The sequence below is a fragment of the Egretta garzetta genome, unplaced genomic scaffold (assembly GCF_000687185.1).
Source record: "Egretta garzetta isolate BGI_Z169 unplaced genomic scaffold, ASM68718v1 scaffold270, whole genome shotgun sequence".
Taxonomy (NCBI): Eukaryota; Metazoa; Chordata; class Aves; order Pelecaniformes; family Ardeidae; genus Egretta; species Egretta garzetta.
In genome coordinates, this window is record NW_009258274.1 from 1757000 (window position 1) to 1773733 (window position 16734).

At 40.9% G+C, this 16734-nt stretch overlaps 1 protein-coding gene across 1 annotated transcript in view; it reads right to left on the minus strand.

Moving 5' to 3' along the window:
- Positions 1 to 1513: 1513 nt before the first annotated feature.
- KDM3B (lysine demethylase 3B) overlaps positions 1514 to 16734 on the minus strand; it is a 53330-nt gene continuing 38109 nt past the window's right edge. Inside the window, 8 exon segments of the mRNA XM_035891091.1 lie at positions 1514 to 2844; positions 4076 to 4210; positions 4778 to 4954; positions 5233 to 5372; positions 5881 to 6000; positions 8305 to 8435; positions 8523 to 8613; positions 11697 to 11868. Coding sequence (XP_035746984.1) covers positions 2764 to 2844; positions 4076 to 4210; positions 4778 to 4954; positions 5233 to 5372; positions 5881 to 6000; positions 8305 to 8435; positions 8523 to 8613; positions 11697 to 11868 — 1047 coding nt within the window. The 3' untranslated portion in view covers positions 1514 to 2763.

The window sequence follows — 16734 nt, forward strand, 5'->3', positions numbered from 1 at the left end:
TCTCTAAATACAACTACTTCTGGCACCAACATGATAGACTTGCAGTGAGCTTCACTAATTACAAGCACCATAAAACATCCCTGACCGTGCAAGGCTATAGCAGCGAGCAGAAGCTAAGCATGTTTGAAAGAAACCAAACCAAGTCCCTGCAGTTGTCTGGGGTTTATATATACATATATAAAATGTAATAGATATTTAATGTATAATATATACAGCCATGAATATATGAATGTTAAATATGATCAATATGTATTTACATATCTGATTAGTATTCATATACAAAACCCTCTGTGTTTGCAGGTACACAATACATGAACATTCTATTGCAGAAATTCTGAAATTGCTGTACAGTACAGCTAAACTTTGATTAGTTGAACAGAATTCTAAGAGCTGACAATTACAGCTTTTAATCAGCTGCAGACCTTCTCTTGGTGGAAAAAAGCGAGAACTGAGAAGTGGATTCTGAATCTATGTAAATGCAAATTTGTGCCCCATATAAAAAAAAATCACCTACTTGGAAAAACATACCAAAAGAAGTGGTAGTCTCCATCTCCTGATGCATACAATCCAGATAAAGGATAAAAGTTTTCAAATGTAAGTTACTGATTTGCTAGATCAATTTACAAATTCTTCCTGTCCTCATCTGGTCTAAAATCTCGATTGCTACATATTTCTTAATTTTAATCTGTAATTTTTTGTGCAAATCATTCCTCTGATTTCAGCTGAATATTGCTTTGGGTTGATTGTACTCTATGATTAACAAAAGAGGAAATTCAGGAGACAGAAACAATGTTTGGTAGACTCAATCCAAACAAAGGTTCAGCACGAGATGCAGAACTCTTAGTGTAGTGGAAATGACCAAAGCTATTGCATTACACATAGCTGAATCTTTGTCTTTTTGATCTTTAATTCTAATTGCTGATATACACACACAAAAATGAGGGCAACTTCTCAGCTATAATTAACCATTCAGAACAGGTCATATGTGCAGAGTAAAACAGAAGTGCCCCAGAAATTCTGCACAATAGGAATATGGTGAAGCTGAATGGTTCCTGGGTCTGGGATAATCCTTTTCGTCTGTAGCAGACTGAACTACTTGCAGCCAGTAACCAACCATGCCAGCATGCCACGTGCCAGCAAACCGAACTGCTGCTGCCACCACAACCTCCAAGGTCAGAAGCCAGGGAACCTTGACCACCCCGCTGTATCTCCAGGGGAGAGGGCAGCTCTGAACCCCAACCTGTTAGGAAGACAGAGAGAGATGGGGAGCACAGCACAGGAGATGCTGCTTATGACAAGATAGATCCTGTACCCAAACCATCACTGAGAATCAAGAATCTGCAGGTAGTTTTGTACGCTCCCATAAAACACCCCAGCCTTGTGGTCAGACACAGGGCAAGACATTAACAGGTAGCCTACGCTACCAGAGGCAGAAGCCAAGACAAACTGAAAGCATGAAGATCAGTGTACAAGTCTGAAAGAAACTGCCCAAGCTGTTACAGTAAATGACTTTTATTTTTAAAAAAATGAAATAACCGTGAACATATTAACAGGCCTGCAGGTGGCACTACAGTACAGCTGGATATAAGGTAGATACATTTCCCCATGTACCCGGACAATGAAATCCATTGCATCAATGCTGACATTAGTAATTTCTGAATACAGTTCTATCAAGCAGGAACATTTTACTTAAAATAGTTCTGGACAAAGTTGACACTGAAAGTTAACTTTTCCTTCACTTTGGAAAGGATAGATGTTTTCAGCTAGCACTGGTATTGGGTGAACTATTGCCTGCAGTCACCAGTGCAGGGGGAGATGTACAACATCTCCACATGAGAACAGAGTTTATACTCCTTTTTACTTCTCATTCTGAGGAAGCAGGGTGGCGTAGGGAGAGGGGGGGAAGATGGGTGAGGAATATGGGCAAGGGAGGTGGGGTGTCATTTTCTATTCACTCTCCTTTGGCTGTTTTTGTGCTATTTTGGACTGCTTTCTAAAAATCACTTCTTGATTTTATTGAAAGGAAGACTAAATGTAATGCGCCTTTCCTTGAAAATCCAGGAACAGTTGTGGTACTTCAAAAATACTAAAAATATCTACTTTCATGAAATATTAACTGTTTCACTACAAACCTAGTTTTTCACTAAATACACAATTCTCCTATTTCTGGAGTCTCCTGGGGAAAAAAAGTGGGTTCTCCCTTTATTTCTGCAACTCTACAGTGTATAGAGAAACGGCTACAAGAAGGGGAGTGCAGAGAATAGCTTTATTCTTTTCCTTGGCCTGTATCTCACATGGGAAGTTTGCTTAAATTTCTGCAGCTGGGCTACTGTTGGTCACACTCCTTCAGCAGCTATCAACTAAGTCTGCAGCAGGACAACCCACCTCCAGCACATTCCTTCTAACTTTGTGGAGACTAACTAGGCATGAGGAAAAAAAACATCCACACTCTTTATACCATTTCTAATCATAATATGTAGGAACACCGAGTGGTTTCCACGTTCTTCCGATTTGCAAAAGGCCACAGGAAAGGGACATGGCACCTTTCATTAGAATCTGGAATTCTGCATGTAACAGTGCGACCTTCCATTAGACCTTCAGTGTTGAGGCAGCGTAGAAAACAGTGGCTGAAGAGTGTGTGTAATACTGACCACACCAGCTCTTAGTGAGAAGCCTCTGCTCCTGCAGAGGCAGTCATGTGCAGTCCCTGTATATACTGTGAGCAAAAGGCTTACTTCACAGGGCATTTGGAATTAGCAATTCCTACGATCTAGCTAGTTTGGATTCATGAGCTTTCAGTGTGCCAACAGCATCTTTCACTGCATGGTAGATAATGTTCTTCACCTGTAACAGCAAAAAAAAAAAAAAAAAAAAAATCAGTTTCTACATACTAACTCTCTAAGGAGAGTCATACACACCTATGCAATCAACTTTGACAGCTGAATTTGTAATAGTTGGCAAGTGTACACAAAGTATATGCTATCACTGCTTCAGGATATCAACAGCACACATTTTAACTGTCTTGATTAGATGACAATATTTTAGACACCTGCACTGATTTATTAACTCATTTTCTGGTCACCCAGCAACATATATTTACCTCTGTTATTTTAAGATAAAGTCTCTCTTTTGTGAGAGCCAGGAGAAAGTATGCCAAGAAGTAACACACATGAATTTATTTTGAAAAAGTCCCTGTGATCCAAGTCACTTACAGATTCACACGAATCAAACCCAAAAGGAGCAAGAAAGTCATATGGTTTAACCCTGTGTAAATTAAGACAACACAACAAATCATCCTGTTGTCTTTGTATGGAGGCTAGAAATTCTTCTCATTTGTGCACCCTCCAGAAAGGCAATATTAGAGATGAAAAATCCCCTAGTACTCACAGCAATCTGTTCCATGCTTAGCTATTTAACAATCAGAGCTCTATCTTGTTTCTGATTTTTCTGATCTAAGTTTATGTGAATTCAGTTTCTAGGTATTGAATGGAACAGTTTCATCTCTAAGTGAGTAGCTTAATTGCACTTGCTCAACTAACTGCCAAGCACCATCATTTTTTCTGGAGGTACATATGATCTCAGTCCTTTGTATCATTTATGCGACAGTGATTGCTTCTGTGTATTTTTTAAATATTTATATATAAAAAGAGATGCTTATATAAAAATACTATAAAAATATCCATGAAAAATGACAAAGAAAACCAGTAAAGTTTGGCTGTAAGGCACAAATACGATCAGTATTCATTTTCACAGCAGTATTGACTTCTGCTTTGCCAGCAATTACGTCTTCCTTTTTGTTTTTTTTTTTTTTTTTTTTTTTTTTTTTTTTAAATAATAAGCATTATTCATTTGCAACCTATTCATTTACAGGAACACTTCCACATCTGTATCACTACAGCTGAAGAGGTACAGTGTTAGAACCTGGATCCTCACAATGAGAGTTGATCCTACTTCTGCTTTCCTTTAAAAACCTATGCAAACCCACACAGAAATTTATAGCATTTTTTCACTGAATTGTTTGAGAGAATTAACATGGTAAGTTCTGACATGATCTAAACTGTCATAAAATGGTTACCTGCAGCTTATCCTCATGGTTTGTATGAGTATTAGACAGGTGCCTGAACTCCTGGGTCAGACGGAAGCAGTGCTTCACATGTTCTGGAGATACAAAATCTTCTGCCACTTTAATGCAGCTGTACAAATTATGGACCTAAAAACACCCATATCAAATGACAGATACATCAAGATTGAGTGAACTATACAAAACCAAAAATGCCCCGCAAAAACCACCACCACATATGTTAGGTTCTTCCACATTTACTTATCAGAAACAGGAGCTGAAGCCTATTTGATCTCACAGAGAATTGTACGTAATGGCAAAACCAGAACAAAATACATGACATCTCACATGTTCCCTATTTTCCCACATACACTAGTGTTCCCTAAAGCAAATTCTCTACTGTTCTCCACACGCTTTAGGAATCCTGTTCCCTTAGCTGAAGTTTCACTACACAGAAACGTTTTCCCACCATCCACCTTTTTTTTTTTTTTTTTCCCCTTAATTCTATCACAGTACTGTACACATCATTCAGGTATTTATGTAGTTTTTACTAATATAATGACTAAGATCCAATTCAAATAGCTCCTGTAACAGCTGCATACATAGAAAAAGGAACCTAAGTCAGCAATATTAACTGACAGTTATTTTGAAGCACAGTTCTGTTGTGCCTCAAATTCAAGTCTATTTGTCAATATGGCCTAGAGCTGACATACTTACCTGATGGGGAGCACCTGCAGGAATGAACACAGCATCTCCAAGGAACTGCACTATTGCCCAGCCTTGTACACCATACTCATCATAGAGTCGCTTACGTAAGGTCTGGTCCAAGTACCAACTTTGGTCATGAATGGGGTCATGATCTGGGGGATTTTCTTGGCCTTGTTCTTCTCCAACCTAGGACCAAGACACAGGGTAGAGGGGAAACTATGACATAGCACCTTGATATTGCTGGCTCACAAAAAGCTCTGTAGTCTTAACTAGTGACACGTGCATTACTATGAAGATTCTAGACCAGGCTGAAAACCTGGGAACATAATAACTATTAATGTCCTCAAAGACAGCATTATAAAAACTATACACTTGATTTTGATAGCAATTTGTATCATTCAGCTGCTGTAAGCAAGCTAGTCAAGGAATCCTGTAGGCTCAAGCCTCCTTTGTAACCAACATACCTTCCGGAGAAGTTCCCGTATCTTTTCAGCATCCTTGGCAGCATAGATGTGCCACAATGCTCCAGGCTTCTCTCTTCCTTCATGGATTCGCTGCTTTGTTACATCGTCAGCATCTCCCTCATCAATTGTTTTCAGAACCTCTGAAAGGGGAATCCACAAAAAAGCACTATGACTACAAAGCTGCTGATTTTTGAAGGGAGGAAGGAGCATTTTGAGATGCTAAATCCAGTCACACTGCTACTGCAACTGCTGTACCATACAGTGCCTTTTCTAAGCACATCAAGCTTCATCTTAACAAAATTCAGGAAATAAGTCAATTGACAGCTAATCACAAAGCTCAGTCATGAATTCAAACTGAACTAATGACAGTTATTCAATACAAGGAGAAGAAAGAGTAACTTATTACCCTTTCTCCTCCTTTCTTCAAGGAGATCTAACTTCTAGCGCAACTCTTGCTTCTTCCACAGTTGGGAACCAATGAAGCATTACTGCACTTTTAAATAGGTGCTGCAGATGTGGCAAACTGCCTTGGGTATTTGGGTTGTAGCTCATAGACATGGCAAGCTTAAAACAATAAAAGGTACAGTCTTCTTTCTCATACACAGAATTGATTTTAACAGACAGAAAACAGTTTTCCTCAAACATTACCATCATCATGGGTCCCTTCCCCAATGGGAATCCCAACGTACACCATGACATTAACAGCATCAGACACGTCCAAGTGCAGGTTTGTGGTACCGACTCGTCTGTCTTCTGCAGTAATTAAGCCTATAATAGAGTGTAAAATAAAATCAAATTCTATTTAAGCTCCTATAGAAATAGCCTGCCTGAAAGATCTTTCTAGAATGCTAACTTTACACAGCAATAAAAGCAGAAACCAATGTCAAAGGGCAGCTGAAGTAGTTATTTTCATGTCACGTGCGACATAAGTAAAAAGTTTACTGATAACTAGTATTTTTATTTTACAGGGAATAGAAGTAGCAAATATAGTTCACCCAAATTATGAGAAATCAAGCATTTTAAAAAGAAAGCCTGAACTTGTACTTCACAGTTTTGTCTCTCTGAGGGTCGTGTATACAGTCTGTAGTAGGGAACTTAGCTTTCATAATACAAAGTCAGTAGGCATTCTTTGGCACTGTCTTCCTTTGCTTGGAGGTACAAGAGAAACTCTGGCTGCTGTAAGCGGCTTTAGCATCATAGTGTGTGCAGCAAGCCATTGGACTGTTACAAGTATAAGCCTCCAGCAGTTCATTATTTTCTCATACTCAGCTGTAAAATCCATGCGATCAGTTGAATTCACAGCAGTTATTGTCCAATTCATCATTAACAATTCAGATTACAACTGAGTAAGGAAAAACACCTGGAGACTCTCAAGTGCTTATACCTTTATACATTGGATGATCTTACCCCTCTCAAGTGGCTATGAGTAATGGAGAAAGATTTCAAATGTTTGCTGCTTAATTCTTTCACCTTCTCATACAACACATTCTTCTCTCCTCCTCTGACCCTTCTCTCTCTCTACTTTTGCTTTACCATCTCCTCTAGCAAGTAACATGGGGGAAAAAATTAAAAGATTAAAAAAAATAATCTTTGTATCAGCAAACACTAACGTAAGTACGACCACAAGACTACTGGTTATGTTTTAGGATCACCATTGTATTTATATCTTTCCTATTTAAAATATAAGCTTCTCGGAGCATATATAAGATTTCTTCACAGTTAACGTCTGTAAATGGTCCTTTTATTTAGATAATTGAGTATCACTCTAAGAATCAAGCTTCAGTGACAATTTTTCTGCCTTAATGGCTTTAAAATGCGGAGGACATGAAAGACTTTACCTCACTATTGAGAACTTTTTTCCACCATATGCTCAAAAAACAAAGCCATATATTTACAACCAAAATACATTTAATATGCTAGAAAAGTTACATTTATTCACCATAGACAGAATTACTGTTTTCATATCTAGCCCCACCCTTTAATTTGCCTGTAAAGCAGCTAAGAGCAAAAAAAAAAGAAAAACAACCTGTTTTTGAAGACAGACCTAGCTAAAGTTTTTTCCTTTAAATTGAAAGTGAAGTTTAATACTTTCTCTCTTTGGACCAAGACCCATACTTCTAAGAAGGATCAAATAGTAGAGGGTTACATCCTGTGCTAAAAAAACACCATCGACACTCCTTCCACAAACTCTGATACAAAGGAAAAGAAAACTTTGACATTTAAGATGAACTCAAAAAATGAATCCATTCCTTCCATTGCTAGCAACTAGCAATGTATGATGACAAGTTAGCCATCACTGGTTACCTTGCTTCTTGCTGCACTCATATCTATATATATGTATTGCTTGATCACATTATAAGCTCTTCGGTGTACAGCCTTCTTTACTCAGCTTCCATGTCAAGTAATACATAAACCAAAACACTGAACACCATTAAATACCGAATAGGCTCAATTTGCCTAAGTTCACAAACACCTTTTTTTTTTTTTTTTTTTTTTTTTAAAACTCTTATTTGTGATGTTGTACTGCTAAAAAAACCCCAAATAAGCCCACAAACACTTTCTCAGAACTGCAATATACTGGTTTACAGCTTAAGTCTAATCCACATTTGGTAACTGAGCTAAAATGTTTTTTAAAAAAAGATGAAACAATGAAAAATCTTTCATGTCCTCAGGTGAATTGTTACTATTCCAACCCTGGTTGGAAACATGAACACACAGACTGAAGTGCCCAGAAGCTGGCTAGTTTTCCTCTCAAATGTATCAGCTGGTCTCAAAAAGATATTAACTTCTTCTTGAACTCTGTATCGGTATTATGTTTATTATATGTATTAAATAATAACTGTTTGCAAACTTAACCTATTGTACGTACACCTCTTGGAAACCAGATGACAAAAAAGGGCACATCTGACAGAGAGAAGACTAGCATAGGGACAGATCGCGGGATCAAGTAAAAAAAATTACAGTGTGCTCTAGGATAAGCACTGAGTTTTGATACATGCCACAGCCTTGCATGTGCCCTAAGTATAATAAAGAGTCACAAAAATGAACATCTGCAGAACTATTCTCACATACCATAGGCATTGTACATTTTGGGACCCAAGTCAGGACGGACAAAGTAGCTTGGCAGCCTAGAAGCCAAATTCAGTCTCCCATCCCTCTTGGTATATTCAGGAAGCGGAAGATTTTCCATCAAGTCCTCAAACCTAGGGAGCAAAAAGAGAACAAAGGCATGTTTTCCTCCTGTAGCGCCTACAACAGTCCTGTAGGCATTGATACTAAGGTTTACTTACCTTGTAGGCATCATATCTCTAAAGTCCTCCCCTGGAGGCCAATCCTTTAACTTTAGTACCATTGGCTGACCATCATCTGACCTGAGCCGTTCTGCAAGAAACAAATTAAGATTTCTTCATGTAGTAACTTTAACCATAGCCCATTATCTTATTTAAGCATTAAGTCTTTTGTACCAAGACCTCTTACATTGCACAGCAAAATGGATCCTGATTTTAATTTGGGCTTCCAAGATTATCACAGTATGACCAAACAACAGTTTACCCATTAGATATATATATATATATATATATATATCATTACCTACAGCAGAAGTTTGACAGATCTTGCACAGCTGCTAGGTTTTAGAATAGTTTTTATTCAACTTCAAAACCAAGCCTTTCCAAAACATTCTGCCTTACTACTTTTACCAGCGTCTAAAGGAGTTTTATCTTTCATTTCAAGAGGAGTGGTGCTTCTGTAAAATTAAAGTTATTGGTTCATGCCCTGAAATCAACCCTAACCTCAAGAAGCAAGAAACCATGGTACACCACAGTCAAAAAATCTAAATGGCAGATGGTTACTGAGGAAGACAGCCCTTAGTTTTTTATATTCTTCTTTGCTAGAGGCACTCAAAGTAGCAGGGTGCTGAATCCAAACATTTGTTCTTCACTTCAAGAGTTGTACGCAAGTCCTAACTGGTAGCAGAGAAAGCTGGTAGCATAGAAAGATGACATTATGTATGCAACAGTGGATGTACGATATGACAGCACTGATCACATCAACTGCTGTCTTGCCTCAGATGTTACAACGGCTAAGAGAGTGTGTCTGGAAGTGGTACGTGCAGCAGCTTAGAAGACTCAGCATAACATTTAGAGAGAGACAAAGTTCACTCTTCTACCAGATTCTTCACAAATTTACATTAAGCCATCTGTTGGAAAACAGGATGTACTGCAGTCTGACACCTTCACATCCCCTCTTCCCCGGAAAGCAACATCCTTCACCACGTCCTACCTTACGATTGTCAGCCAAACAAAAACCAACTTATCTTACCCAGACCTAGGAGGGCTGCTGACAGCACCAAAAGAGAAAGCATATCTAAGAAACTAGGACTTGGGGACCTGTGAATCCCATCTGCGTTGTATATCAACAGGCTACAGAAGACAGCCTTAGTTTGCAATATAAAAAAATAGTTTATTGAAATTAAAAGGAATTAAGAACTGCAGATATGTAAACCGAAGTGACTGATTTAAAGAAAACAAATTTTGATGAGCTACAGATTTTAGGGAGGCTAGTGAACTGAAAAGCTCAGGGACTTGAATTTAAAGGTGGTTTAGAACTTCTCATATTCAAGATTTTGAACTCATCAAGGACCTTTGTTCCAAGTAAGGAAAAGAAACTTGTAGGAAGGCTATTCAGGAAGGACAGAGTGAAGAGCTACCTGGAGGAAAACGTACAGATTTGTCAAATTATACAAAACTGGACAAAACCCAGAAAACATCTGATCAGCAAAGAAAAGCAGGTCTAAGAAGGATCAAACCAGTAAGTTAGACCTGACAGAAGTCCACTTAGAACTCAAATATATTAAAAGTAAACAGCACAAGATTAAAATTAACTAAAATAAACTATCATAAAGAATAAATTAAGGGATTATCTCAATACCACCTCCAAATCAAGTGGCTGTTCTACATCTCTTCAATAACTTAATGCAAAGGAGGAGCATGGGAGAACCAGCCACATATTTGACAAATATAAAATTCATGTCATGTAGAAAAGTCAGAGTCATTATATTATTTGCAAACAGTCTTCATATGAGTTAGTGTGTGAAATTTCTGGAGTAGTAGCAAATTAAAATCTCTTCTGAACTGGGGATTGCACATGGCTAAATAGGACGTACTTAAAAGAAACTAACAAAAGTGATCATGTTTTCCAACCTGGATCACAACACTTCTCATGTAAAGGGTGGTAGAGGCATTGTCTAAAAGAAAGGCAGCAGCTGATTTTGCTGAAAGGGGTATATCTGTCTGGAGACAAACTACAAATAACATTTCTCAAAGATAACTTGACCCATACAAATTTACTATTTTCATGAGTCACCCTAGCACAAAAAATGAAGAGTTTGTGAAGTTTCGCGGTTACCATTAATACACAGAAAGACCACACTGTTATATCCTTTTAGGTCATTTATGTCTGAGTAATAACAGAAATAGTATGAAATTTAACAGTACAAAATGGAAGACTCTGTACTTGGAACCACATAAAAACAAGTCAAAAGTTGGGAGCTCTTTGATTGGAAGATGTCTAGGGAAGGGCATATTCTTGGTCTACAAATCTATCATTTTGTTTGCTGTTGAACAAACATTCCATTAAGTCATCCAACAGTTCACCATTTTATACACAACACTAAAATCAGCAACATTGCGATGAACCGTTACAAGTCTAACATACGTAAATATAAGACCACTCTGACCTAGTTATATACAATCTAAAATAGAGCACTCTGCTTTTCAGAAGCTTTTTAATCTGACCAGATACACCCCCAGGAATTTTAACTGCTTAGCTTCCACCCTTGACAGAAGGTTTTCTCAAAGAACTACTCAAGCATTAAGTAATGCATTATCACATGAGGTACGCATACAGCACTGCTATTCATAATACATATAAACATGTATTTGTACTTGCAGATGATCTACTATAAAAATAATTTGCAATGGCAAGTTTACTTAGTTGATGTATTCCACCAAGTCTGAATTTTAGCATCAAAAGCCTCAGTCTGTTTTAGCTCTGCAGATTCCCTTGAGTTTTACAATAAACTAACGTTGGAGGTTGGAAGGAGAGTAAGAGTACTCAAATCACTTACTGTCTTAAGGGTAACTGATGAGTAATTTCACTGAGGAAAGTTAAAAAACAAAACAAAACCCGTTTGAAATGAAATGGATCATCTTTTGACACATGAAAGTAACACACACCAACACGCTGCAGTAGAGAGGAAGTTAGGCAGCCCTGCCCTAATCTTCACCAATGAAGTATTTTCTAGGGTACGCTACATCTAAGGAGCAATGGCTTCTTTGGATAAGACTGATAGCTATTTGGATTTTTTTTTAATTATAATCTTTTGAGAAAAATAGGTGGAAAAGGAGTTGAAGGTAGCAAGACAGACTGCTCAGTTAAACTAGTCAGCCATAGATATTACTTACTAGATATTATCTCAAAGCCATCCCAGAAGTCACGCACTTTCACGTCTGAAATTATGGCACAGTTCCTGCAGTTCACCAAATCTACATCTTGATCTCCAAATTCCAGGCTGAAAGCTTCTGGTTTCCAAAGCTCTGACTTCAACTTCTTATGGACACCAGATACCAGCACGGGCTGAGAATACAAAGATGAATGCTTACTCCACCATAACCAAATTTCTTACACATGCAGCCAAACTTTCTTAAGAGCTGAGACTCCTGGCTACCATCATACAAAAGACACCACATATCTGTTTTCATCCATGTCTGGTTTTTGTGCATCAAACAACCAGAGTCAAAGGAAACTTCAGTTCCAGGCCATGTGCAGTTGCCTTAGAAGTGGTATTATATTAGACTTACTAAGGCAAGTGTACCAGGGCTACACAGCAAGGTGTTGGCAGCGGGGTGGGCTCTGTGAGATGAGGCTGGGAGCTGCCCCATGCTGGACACAGATGGTTCCACCTGGCTCCAACAGACCCATCACTGGCCAAAGCTGAGCCCATCATTGATGCTGGTGGCACCTCTGTGATAATAAGAAAGGGTAAAATAAATGCTCTGTGGCTGCTGGGGCGTGGGGGGGGGCGGGGGGGGAAGGAAGTGAGAGAAACAAATCTGCAGACCCCAAGGTCAGTGAAGAAGGAGGGGGAGGAGGTGCTCCAGAGACTCCTTTGCAGCCCATGGAAGAGACCGTGGTGAAAGCAGGTTGTGCCCCTGCAGCCTGTGGAGGACCACGGTGGAGCAGATATCCACACTGAAGCCCATGGAGGACCCCACACTGCAGCAGAGGGAGATGCCCTGAAGGAAGCTGCAGCCCATGGAGAGCCCATGCTGGAGCAGACTCCTGGCAGGAGCTGCAGCCCTTGGACAAAAAGCCCATGCAGGAGCAAGTTTTCTGGCAGAAACCGTTGCCCGCTGGGGACTCACACTGGAGCAGTCTACTCCTGAAGGACTGTAGCCCATGAAGAGGGCCTGTGCTGGAGCAGTTGGTGAAGGATGGTATCCTGTGGGAGGGAACCCACACTGGAGCAGGGGAAAAGTGTGAGGAGGAAAGAGTAGCAGAGATGAAGTGTTATGAACTGACCACAACCCCCATTATTCTCCATCCCCCTGTGCGACTCCAGGGGGCGAGAAGGTAGAAGAGTTGGGGACGAAGAAGGAAAGTTGAGCCTTTAGGAAGAAGGAGGGGTGGGTGGGGGTAAGGTGTTTTTAGCTTTGTCTTTGTTCCCCCACCATCCTACTCTATTTTTAATTGGCAATAAATTGAATTACTTTTTCACAAGTTGAATCTGTTTTGCTCGTGACAGCAATCGCTAAGTAATCTCCCTGTCTTTATCATGACCCACAAACTTTCCCACCTTATGTTCTTCCCTGTCCTGTTGAGAAGGGGGAGTGAGAGAGTAGCTGGGTAGGGATCTGGCAGCCAGCCAAGGTCAATCCACCTGTGGAAGTACCATGGGTGTTGAGTCCCACCACCCCCTTTTTTTTTTTTCAAGCACAAATGCAACTACCACTAGAAACAGCATTTGCAGTAAAGCCTTCTCATATGAAATTTTCATATTCTGATAGGATTTTTTAACTATTTCACTCATTTTTTATGTAGAATCATGATCTTCATTAATTCCCTAGTACAAAACCAAGAAGCAGAAAAGTGGCTGTTCACTTGCAAAAGGGATTTTAAGATGTTTAGGCTAATCACAATTATATATGTCCACACCAAGATTTGAGTGGCCTCTCCCCATAAATGCTCAAGGTATTTGCTAAACTAACAATATTAGGAAAAGGTACACAAGACGATCTTCCCAACACTGGCCAAGACCTTGTCCGTTCCTCTCACCCTTCAATTTCTAGATAGAGCTACAAGAGAGAAAAGGAAGAGGGTATGAAATACACTTGCACATGGATTATCCCACCTGAAGAACTCTAGGCTTAGTAACTGCTACCTACGTTCAAATGACAGTTCACATGTCCATGCAAGTTTGAATCAATTCCAAGCTGTGCCCTCTGCACTGGCAATGACCTGAAGATGGATCCTGGGTTCATTCACATGAAGAGCTCAGTACAACCCTGGGGAACACAGATGCCCCTAAGATATTCTAGTAGTATCAGCACATTAGGCAAAGATACCTACAGACAAGCAGCTCCAGAGTTACATTGCCTAAAATCACTCCAATAACTAACCACTGCTTCACTTGGCTTACCCAAAGGCCTCTAATAAGACTAGCATCCATTTTAGTCCCTAAGTGAGGACAACTATTCATTCAGAAATGAATGGAGGAAAAGAACAACTTTGGGAATAACAGAAATGGCCTGGTTTTCAAATATAACACAATGTAGCCCTTAAGTTCTAGAAGGCAGCAGTGAAACATCAGCTCCAGAAGAGTAAGGTTTAAGAAAACAAGAAGGGGTTACTTTACTCCTGTCAACATCAGAAAAAAAATAGCAAAAAACCCACCACGGAACCACAGAAACATTTAGGTTGGAAGGGAACAGTCACACACTAAAAAAAGTGTTTTCTTGTGTTCAGGTTGAACGTCCTGGGTTTTGATGTGTGCCCACTGCCTCTTGTCCTGTCAGTGGGCACTGCTGAGAAGAGTTTGGCGCCCCCTGTCTCATTCCCACTCATCAGGTATTTATACACGTTGGCAAGATCTCCTCCCCACACTCCCCCAAGCCTTCTCTTCTCTAGGCTGAACTGTCCCAACTCTCTGAGCCTCTCTTCATATGATGCTCCAGTCCCTTAATCACCTTTGTGGCCCTTTGCTGGACTTGCTCCAGTAAGTCCACATCTGTACTGTACTCTGGAGCCCGGAGCTGGACACAGCGCTCCGGGTGTGGCCTCTACCAGCGCTGCGCAGAGGGGAAGGATCCCTTCCCTTGACCTGCTGATGATGCTCTTCCTAACGCAGCCCAGGGTGCTGCTGCCCTGCTTTGTCACGAGGACACATTCTTGGCTCATGGTCACCTCCTCATCCACTGGGACCCCAAGGTCCTTCCAGGCAAAGCTACTTGCCAGCCGGCCACCCCCCAGCATGTACTGCTGCAGGGTGTTATTCCTCCTGAAGTGGACATTTTCCCTTGCTGAACATCACAAGATTCCTCTCAGTCCAGTTATCCAGCCTGTCCAGGTCCCTCAGAATAGCAGCACAACCATCTGGTGTATCAGCCATTCCTCCTAGTTTTGTAAACTCGCTAAGCGTGTATGAACTCTGTCCCATTTAGGTCACTAATGAGGATGATAAAATAGTTCTCAACCCAATACTGACCCCCTAGGGTACACCACTAGTGACTGGCCTCCAGCTGGACTCGTGCTAGTGATCACAACCCTCTGAGCCTGGCATTTTAGTCAGTTTTAAATCCACTACACTGTCCACTTATCTAGTCTGTACTTCATCAGATTGTCTGATGACATTATGACAGTGTCAAAAGCCTTACTAAAGTTAAGATAAAAAAATCCAGGGTTCTCCCTTCATACACCAAGCCAGTCACCTCATCACAGAAGGCTACGAGGCAGATTAAGCATGACTCAACCAGCATTACCGAACCCCTCTTCTCTTCAGGACCATACCCCATGGGATTCTTCCAAGCAGATATCTGAAAAGGTGAAAGTCTGCTCTCCTGAAGCCCAGGCTTGCCATCTTGGTTTTTTGCTTTGCTCCCTCCTCTCAGGATCTTGAGCCAAACCCACCATCTGATAGTCACTGCAGCCAAAGCTGCCCCTTACCTTCACATCAACAACCAGTTGTTCCTTGTGTGTAAGGATGGGGTCCACAGAGCACCCTTCCCTAGTTGGCTCCTTGATCAGCTGTGTCAGAACGTTGTCATCAATGGACCCCAGAGAAGTTCAGGAGTGCTTGTGACCTGTTGTGTTATTCCTCCAGCAGATACCAGGGTGGCCCCATATGGCCCAGGAAATGTGAATACAGGGCTTCCTCCAATTGCCTGAAGAAGGCCTTATGACTTCTTCTTGACAGGTGGTCCATAGCAGACACTTGCCACAATGTTGCCCACTGTAGTCCACTTGCTAATCCTGGCCCATAAGCTTGCGAATGGCTCATCATCTGTTCCTATGCAATTTCATGCATTCCAGCTGCTCCCTCACATAAACAGCAATGCTCCCTGCTCACCTTTCTGCCCAGTCACTCCTGAACTGTCCTTCCTGAACAGCCTGTACCTATCCCTTGCCCTACTACAGCTGCACGAGCTATCCCACCACTTCTCCATCATACCAGTGAGATTGTGGCTGTGCACCTGCACGCGAATTCCTCCCATTTGTTCCCTGGGCTGTATGCATTAGTGCACAAGCACTTCAGAAAGGCACCTAGTCATGCTGATTTCCCAGAAACAGTATGAGAGCTTTCCTCATGATGCTGTGATGTACACAGTTCCTTACTTATGTGCATATGCCTGAAGTGCACATCTTTCATTCCCCTTTCCTTAAGCACGAGATTTCTCCTGTTCATACCACCCCACACTGCTCGCCTGCCAACCCAATCAGCTAATTCCTTTCTTGATCATTGGTCATACCCTCCCTCCCTTGTTGTTCCTGGCTTACAGCTCTCCTAAATAAGGTTGGCCATCCTGTTGCCAAAGATACTTTTGCTCCACTTAGATGGATCCCATCTCTTCCAAGCAGTCCTCAATCCTCAGAGAGGTTCCCATGACCACAAAACTAAAAACCCTGTTGTCAAAAACAGCTGTGCAAACAATGGTTGGCATGTAGAATTGTTCTACCCCTCTACCCTTCAGTGGGAGGATAAGGAAAGTCACCTGGGCTCTGTGGCCTTGACCACTACTCCCAGAGCCAGACAGTCACTCCTGATACTGTCCAGGTCTCCCTGGCAGTATTGTTCATGCCAATACGGAAGAGAAGCAGAGGGTACATGTCTGAGGGACAGACAAGCTTTGGCAGTCTTTCCACTATATCCCAAATGTGAGGCCCTGACAAGCAGCAAACCTCCCTAAGTTGACAGAGCAGATACACTGATCCCAAGTTTACATATAT